The 8,937-nt window shown below is 46.8% G+C and overlaps 1 protein-coding gene across 1 annotated transcript; it reads left to right on the forward strand.

Annotated features, from left to right (window-relative positions):
- Positions 1-3,432: 3,432 nt before the first annotated feature.
- Positions 3,433-8,495, forward strand: SDF2L1 (stromal cell derived factor 2 like 1). Its single transcript, XM_075898277.2, has 3 exons — positions 3,433-3,675; positions 6,354-6,550; positions 7,805-8,495. The coding sequence occupies exons 1-3, from the start codon at positions 3,516-3,518 to the stop codon at positions 8,081-8,083; spliced, it is 636 nt and encodes a 211-aa protein (XP_075754392.1). The 5' UTR covers positions 3,433-3,515; the 3' UTR covers positions 8,084-8,495.
- Positions 8,496-8,937: the final 442 nt, after the last annotated feature.

An 8,937-nucleotide genomic window follows, 5' to 3' on the forward strand; every position in this document is an offset into this window, starting at 1 on the left:
ATGGTTAATTAGTAGGAGCTGGAGTAGCGCCTTGCTCAGTGTGGGCAAGCAGTTGCTCAAGCTCAGAAGGGCCCACTGTGCTGCAGGTAAGGGCACTCTAGACCTGCTGGAGCAGTCCCCACCCATCATGAGCTCAGCCTGCCCAGAACAGTGCACCATGGGCAGGGGCATTCCAGCCCAGTCAGAGTAGTCCCCACTTGCAGCAGGCCTGGCCAGAGCAACCCCACTCCCAACCCTATTGAAGGGGTTAACCAGTTAAACAGAACATAACATAACAGGAATTTACATCCCTAGTTGTGAGTACTTAGTATCTCTAAAAATCAAGACCACAACCTAAGGACTGTAAGATTAAGGCTACATCTACACTGCAGGCTTCTTGTGCAAGAACTGTTTTGTGAAAGGTCTTGCACAAGAGCACGTCCACACGACCATGGGCTTTTGCGCAAGAGATGTGCTTTTGCACAAGAGCATCCATGGCAGTGTGGACGCTGTCTTGCGCAAGTAAGCTCTGATGGCCATTTTTAGCCATAGCGGTTTCTTGTGCAAGAAATCCCTGTTGCCCCTCCACACTGCCTTCTTGCGCAAGAGGTCTTATTCCTCATGGGGAGAGGAATAACTCTTGTGCAAGAAGCCTTCTTTTCTGGTGCTTTAATATAAATTTACTTGCACAAGAACACGCATGCAGTGTAGATGCTCAGCAAGTTTTTGCGCAAGAATGGCCGTCCTTGCGCAAAAAGCTTGCAGTGTAGATGTAGCCTAAGTGAGTAAGAGCTAAAGACATTCTAGCTGTTGGCTGAATTGTGGTTAGTTTCACTGATTTCGCTTCATGTGCATGAAGAGAAATTATAATTCTGCCCTCCAAGAGGCACATCTCTATTGCACCCCATCATATAATTTCAAGGGAGAGTTTATCTGCAGCTCACAGCAGCCTGCTAAATCCAACAATAGCTCTTATAGCAATAACGTGGTTGTTAATTGCCATAGTTGTTTGGCACTGATGGGGTTTTTTGTTGGCAACTGTTCTAACCCAATTATGTTTCTAAAGTACAACTGAAAAGCACTGTAAAAAGCACCACATAAACTGCACTAAATGCACTGGGAACTAGTGACCTCCCAGAAAGACAAACAGGTGCCAGCTAAAGCCCCATATTATTGATTTTACATGGCTAACATAGCAACCACAGACATCTGTTTTGTCCTGTTTAAAAAGCAGTAACAAAAGCGATCTGTTGTCTTAGAAGAAGAGAAGAGCCTTCAAGAAGAAATAAAAATAAGGTATTCAAATGTCAAACTGCACCATATTCATTTGCATTCTACTGGATCAGATACAATCAACAAGCAATAGAAAAGGATTTTCTGATTAACAAAAATGGACATAGTGCAGAATGTGGGGGTACCATTGTGGTTCAGGGAGATTTAGGACTGAAGTTTAATTTAATCCAGTCTATTTAAAAAGGCATGAACAAAAAGTGTGGGACACTGCTCTACAAGTATAATAGGTTAATATAGGCAAGTCAAATAACAAATCTTTGAGTGAATGATTGAGTTTCATCATGTAGGGGGGAAGCAAAGGGCTTGGTAGATTCAGAGCTGGTGGAAAATGGAGTCTAATGAGTATCTCATGATGTTCTCACTAGCCCAGAGTGGTGATGTGCTACCCAAACTATCCAAGATAATTCAAAGTAGAGTCCCACTTTTATGCTGTTGCATCTTTGTTGCTTGGCGACTTTGTTCTGACCCAAGAAAATTATATTGCTTTCATAAGAGCATTACATTGGGTAGCTTGGCATCCTCACACCATGCTTCCAGTCATGAATGTAGTATATTATACAGGCCCTATATCCAATGTCAAATGCATACTTAAGACAGTCCACGTAGTTCTCTGAGGCTACGTCTACATTGGCATGATCTTGCGCAAATACTCTTTAACGTGAGAGTTCTTGCGTTAAAGTATTTGCACAAGAGAGCATCTACACTGGCATGTGCCTTTGCGCAAGAGCATCCGTGCCAGTGTAGACACTCTCTTGCACATGAAAGCTCCAATGGCCATTTTAACCATCGGGCTTTCTTGCGCAAGAAATTCATATTGCCTGTCTACACTGGCCTCTTGTGCAAGAACAGTTGCACAACAGGGCTTACTCCTGAGCAGGAGCATCATAGTTCTTCTGCAAGAAGCACTGATTTCACACATTAGAACATCAGTGTTCTTGCGCAAGAACTCGTGGCCAGTGTAGACAGGCAACATATTTTCATGCCAATGTAGACACAGCCTCAGGCTGTGTCTAGACTGGCCAGTTTTTTCGGAAAATCAGCCACTTTTCCGGAAAAACTTGCCAGCTGTCTACACTGGCTGCTTGAATTTCCGCAAAAGCAGGGACGAGCTCATGTAAGATTGTCAGTGTTCTTGCGGAAATAATATGCTGCTCTCATTCAGGCAAAAGTCCTTTTGCGCAAAAGGGCCAGTGTAAACAGCTCAGCTTTGTTTTCCGCATAAAAGCCCCGATTGCGAAAAAGGCAATTGGAGCTTTTTTGTGGAATAGCACGTCTAGATTAGCACGGACACTTTTCCGCAAAAAGTGCTTTTGCGGAAAAGCGTCTGTGCCAATCTAGACGCTCTGTTCCGAAAATGCTTTTAACGGAAAACTTTTCCATTAAAAGCATTTCCGGAAAATCATGCCAATCTAGACGCAACCTCAGTGTCATCTCCTACCCTGTTACTCCTGTAGATAAAGTGACGAGTAACACTATTTGTGACTTAAAATTAAACCAACCCTTAGCAGAACATGTCTATTATCCTCAAAAAAAAGGAGGGATTTTTTTAGTTTGGTGTTGGGGGCTTTGTTTGAAAACTTTTTAAGTTTTTCCATCCTGAGGGCTTAATTTTGTTTTTTTGGAAAGGCAGAAATTCTCAGTGGATTAAAAAAAATAGATCAAGTCTGCGCATGGTGTTGCATCACTGCATATTGACGTCCCACTGCAATGGAAGGCAGTCAGGGCAGGCTGAAGCATGTTGTGCTTTGCTTGATGTGTGGGTGCCAGAAGGAGCTAGCTGAGCGCAGGGCTGATGGATGCAGCTGGGCCTCTTGCCGCTGCCAGTCCCTACAGCAGTGACTGTCCATGAGGCAGCCCCGCACATCGAAGGCCCAACCACCTGCTAGTTGCCACCTGCCCTACACGCGCCCCACTGACTAATGCCCTTGGTCTCCGAATTTTAGTTTCCCTTTGGGTCAGCTCCCTGCGCGGTGCCACGCCGCCTCTTCTGATTGGTTGCCTGGGCATCCTCCGCTGCCCAATGGGCTCCCCCTTCGTGTACGCTGTGTGCGGCCCGAGCAGGTGGCGCCCCAATGCGGCGGCGAAGTCGGAAGAGAGGCGGGCGGGGATTGGCAGGCTGCGGCGCTGGCATCGTGCGATTGGCCAAGATGCGGAAGCGGCAAGCGGGCTGCCGGTCGGTTGCGGAAGCGGCTGGGGCGGTTAGTTGCGCGCGCGCGGGCGGGCGGGCGCCGGGCTGAGGAGCGATGCGGCGCCGCTGTCTCCTGCTGCTCCTGGCGCTGCTGTGCCAGTCGGGCCGCGGCAAGGAGCCGGTGCCGGGCGCTGTGACCTGCGGGTCGGTGCTGAAGCTGCTGAACACCCGGCACAACGTGCGGCTGCACTCGCACGAGGTCAAGTACGGATCAGGTGAGGGCCGGGGGGGGGGGGGCAGGTAGGCCGGACTGAGGAAGGTGGGAGCGCGGGAGAGCTGGGAGGCGATGTCTGGAGGGGGGTGTGCTCTGTGACGACAGCAGGAGGGGGGGTTGGCTCTGTGACGACAGCGGGAGGGGGGGTTGGCTCTGTGACGACAGCGGGAGGGGGGTGACGTGACCCCGGGCGCTGCACTCAGCTGCCCTGGGGAGCCCGGCTCGGGCACTGCCTGCGGGACTGGTGGGCTGGCAGCTCCCTGCAGCGGGCGGGGAAGGCAGCTGCTGCGGGGCGCGGCTGGAGCCCAGAGGGGAGGCGCTGCCCGTCTCGACGAGGGTAGCAACGGTGCCAGTGCGACTGCCTGAGCCGGGGGGGCTGCCCTCATCTGTAAGCACGAGGCTTTCGCGGGGCGGGGAGGGTGGCTCCCGAAGAAACCTGGCGCTGTTAGGCGAGCGCCGCTGAGTGGGCTCCCGCGAGGGCGAAGGAAGAGGGTGAAAGGAAGGGCAGCTCCCACGGTTAGTGCCTCTGCCGCAGAAGCCCTGTAGGAGGGAGAGAAAATGCAAAACTGGCCTTTTAGTTATCCCCGGATTTCATTTTCCATACAGAGGGCATGTCAGCAGCCAAGTCCTCACATACCGCAGGCTTGTCACTGAGCTTCACATCTTCCTTAGCAGTAAGTCTGCAGGACTGAGCCATTCAGAACAGTTCGGGGACGTCCACAAGGACGTCTGGAGCCTTCATTAAAACTGCTTGATTTAATGAACACGCTTCTGTTTCTTCAGAACCCCATAGTCTATGGTGCAGAGCACCTGCCTCTCCCACTGAAATCAGTGCAGGGAATGGTGAGGCACAACACTAGTGTTTCCTGTAAACTGTGCATTTGGGGTCCCAAGACAGATGCAGATATTGCCCAGCTTGATTAATGGCTACGGTTTGTTTTTCCACTGGTGGTGCATATTTGCACAGGCCTTGGTACACACATAGAAATATATTTCGCACATGGATTTAAAAGATTAGAGAAAATATTGCACAGAACTTTTGAAAATCATGGCATCCCTGGATAATATTCTTATGTATGTTAGTTTCTCTTTGCTCCTCAGATGTTCAGAATTTTTTTTTTCTGGTTTTAGATCACAGGTGAGATTTAGAGATGTTAGTGTATAGTCATTTAAATGATTAACCAATAAGACTGATAAGCTTGTTCTTATAGATTAATCTAAATAACTACATGCACACTTCTTCATTGCTACCTCTATCAAAGGTAGTAGGGGAAGGCAGGTGAGAGCCAGTTCTCTGGGGGAGTCAGCTTACAAGCCGGCTCCCCATGAGCGCTAGATCTCACGGAGGTACCTCTCCATGACCCTGCACTGCTGCCTCTCTGTTAGCAGTGAGGAGGGTGAGAGCTGGCTTCCCACTTGTATCCACTCTCACAGAATTGCCTGCCCTCCCCCACACACACTGCTGCCTCTCTGTGGTTATGTCTAGACTGCATCCCTCTGTCTGCGGAGGGATGCAGATTAGGCAGGTTGACATTGCAAATGAGGCAGGGATTTAAATATCCCGTGTCTAATCTGCATAAAAATGGCCACCGTGTTTTGCCAACTCAGCACTTTGTCAACTCAGCACTTTGTCGGCAAAAAGCTGCAGTCTAGAAAGGGATCTGTCAAGAAAGAAAGCCTTTTTCGATAGATCCCTTATGCCTCCTGCAAGTTTATGCTGCACTTTAAAGTGCTACACACTCCTTACAGGGTGGGAGAAAACATCACGCACGCTCCCTCACCCCCAAGCCCTGATTGGCCTGGGGGCGGGAGGAGCACGAAAAGTTTCCTCTGCCCTCCCCCCCACCCCACGAGGAGCACACAGCACTTCAAAGTGCCATGTGCCCATGCAAGGCGTGGGCAGGGTGAATAAAGCTTCGTGCAGCTCTCCCACCCCCAGGCCCTGATTGGCCTGGGGGTGGGGATAGTGTGCAAAGCCTCCTCCCACCCTGCAAGGAGTGTATTGCACTTTGAAGTGTCATGTGCTCCTCGCAGGATGGGGGTAGGGCGGGAGGAGGTTTCTGGTGCTTCCTCCCTGCCCCCAGGCCAATCAGGGCCTGGGAGCAGGGAAGCTGCATGAAACTTCTTTGGCCCTGCCCCAGCCCTGCGAGGAGCATGCAGCACTTCAAAGTGCCACATGCTCCTCACAGGATGGGAGGAGGTTTTGAGCACTCCCCAGTCCCTGATTGGCCTGGAGGCAGGGGGAGCGCCCTGAAGCCTCCTCTCACCCTGCAAGGAACATGCAGCAGGGCGCAGTGTGTGCCTAGTGGGAAGGGGGAGCAAAGGGGCTCCCCCACTCCCAGACCAATCATGGTCTGTGGGTGGGATAGCCCAGAAGGATCCTGGCCCCGCCCCTTCGAGTTTAGGCCCCACTCCTTCCAGGCCAAGGACACTTCAAAAATTTTTCACATGGCCCCAGCCAAAAATTATTGCCCACCCCTGATCTAGAAGTTATACTCATGAGAGAAGTGTTGTCAAAATAGGGTAAGAAAGGAAATTAGTTTGGTAACCTTCCTTTGCTAGTCCCGTCCAATTATAAATCTGAACAGATTGATGCTCTTTATCAATAAATTATTTGTGATTCCCTGAAGTGGTGACAGGTGGGTTAGGTCAACTGCCATTTAAATTATTTTGAAACAGGAAGTGGACAGCAGTCAGTGACTGGAGTTGAAGTTTCAGATGATGCTAACAGTTACTGGCGGATTCGAGGGAAAAATGATGACATTTGCCAACGAGGAACACCGGTGAAGTGTGGGCAAGCAATACGACTTACGCATGTGAACACAGGAAAAAATTTACATACTCATCACTTCCAATCACCACTGTCCAACAATCAGGTAAGATGGTGAGTTGTGCCTTCAAAGCTTGTGCTTTATTCATTTCTCTTGTATGTGAAAAAGTGTCTACAATAGTCTCCATCCTAATTTGGAGCAGTTATTTGGTAAAGTGACCAGCATGATACTAAACATGGTCTAGTGGTTTGGAGGTTAGCCAGGAACCTATGAGACCCATTCTGTCTCAGGCTCTATATGTGACCTTGGGCAAACTCTAAGGGTATATCTTCATAGCAGCTGGATGGGTGCTTTCCAGTGCTGGTAGACACACATTAATTCAGCTCAAAAAATAACAATGTGGCTGCAGTTGTTTAGGCTACCTGTTCAAACGTGTACACAGGGGCCACACAGAATTGTATTCAGACAGCTAGCTGAAGCCACCACTTACCCCCATCCATAGCCATGTTTCAGATTTTAGTGCACAAACTCAAGTAGAGGTACCAGCTGCTGTATAGACAGACTCTCTCTATATCCTCATTTTACTGTCAGCCCACCCTATCAAATGAACCTTTTGCTTCTACAGTCACGCTTGGACATTTAATCTTTGTACTTCTCTGAAGATCAGTGTTTCCCTTACTTAATCCCCCCAGCTCTTCCCTTCATCTTTCAGCAAGTACTTCTGCAAAACTGAAAATACTTAGAAATTTCTTATTTAGCTGTTTTGTGTTTCCACAAGTACTCAATGGAGTCTTCCTACCTGAGGTTGCATAGTACAAAGAATAGGACACTATATTGGGATACATGATACCTGAGTTCTGTTTCTGACATGTTCAAACCTCCTATGTGACCATGGCAAGTCACATGGCCTCCCACATTTTGTTTTCTCTACATAGATTCTAAGTTCTTTGAGAATGGTCTGTCTCTTTACTGTGTGTTTGTACAGTTCATCGCACAAAGGAATTCAGATCTTGGTTGGGATCTGTAGGTGATACTGCAATATAAATAGTAATAAAATAAATGACTGAGGTTTTATAAGAGTGATCAAAATACCTTACAGAAGCCATTCTATCGTGCTGAGAAAAAGGAAGGTAAGCCCTGTGTCTGAAGAATATTTTGTCCCATTTCTTCTGTTTTATTTTTGTTCATAATACTTTTATTTTTGGCAGTTTACCTTTGGAGTATACTGGTGGCAAATTATCTCATCTGGGTTAGATCTTTTGCCATTCTGATTTCCCATCTACCTTTGTTTTTACAATCTCTGCTGCCTCAGTAGTTGATGTTTTAAGTATCATTGATGTTCCTTTATTTCTGATTCAGGAAGTAAGTGCCTTTGGTGATGATGGTGAAGGAGATGACTTGGATATATGGACTGTACAGTGCAGTGGGACACACTGGGAGCGGGAGGATGCAGTGCGTTTCAAGCACATAGGAACGGATGTATTCCTTTCAATAACGGGAGAACAATATGGCCACCCAATCAGAGGCCAACGGGAAGTTCATGGCATGTCTTCTCCTAATCATCACAACTACTGGATGGCAATGGAAGGAGTTTTCATTAAACCTACCATGGACCCTGCAAAACACGATGAGCTATGAATGGCGAAAGGACTTTAATATAACTGTTAATTGAAGTGCGGGGAGGTGGAGCTGCTGTTCCTTGGTCTCTTGTAAATACTGTCTTGTTTGTGTCACTGTACTCTCTGTACTACGGAAGGGCATTAGGATATTCTAGGAATGCCACACTTCTGTGGGGAACTGCAATTTCCTGGATCACCTATTGAAACTTGATGGCAAAGTACTGTTTGTATTTTCTAATTTAATTGGTGGAAAGAGCTTGTTTTATTAACTTTCACTGTAATTCTCTCTGCTTATTACTTTCTTCCCTACTATCCAAACTAAAAGGAAGTAACAAATATGAAGTAAAGCACCTCTCTGATCAATCCAAAATATAATGCAAATTTATTATTTTGTATTCCTTGTGCAGTTATGATTAAAATTTTGGAAACTAGTCTCTGCTGTTTAGTGAAAGACCATAACATAATTAAATGATAAGATGGATTAGATCTAGAATGGAGAAAATATTTCTCAAACATAGCATCGTACAGATGTGGTAGACTCAACAATGCATTCTTCCTGGGGAAAAAATAGTTGCAGTTCACTTGAAAATTGCTTCTAATGTTTATAATGGGTTTCATGGTATGCTGTATTTACAGTTAGAGATATCCTATTGGAAAATGTAAATATTATGTACGTTGGGATAGAGACATGATTTTTCACTCTATATGTATGTGGTGTTTTATGGGTTTTTTAAGTATTTGCATTTTGGTCTTGGTGGTGCTACTGCTACTTAAATAGTAAGATTGTTCTAAAAACTGTTACAAAACATTACTATTTATAGAAATATGTTCATTAAACAAATTTCTGTATATAGTCTAATAGAACAATTGCAT

The sequence above is a fragment of the Pelodiscus sinensis genome, chromosome Z (assembly GCF_052426305.1).
Source record: "Pelodiscus sinensis isolate ZL-2025 chromosome Z, ASM5242630v1, whole genome shotgun sequence".
In the NCBI taxonomy this organism is placed as follows: domain Eukaryota; kingdom Metazoa; phylum Chordata; order Testudines; family Trionychidae; genus Pelodiscus; species Pelodiscus sinensis.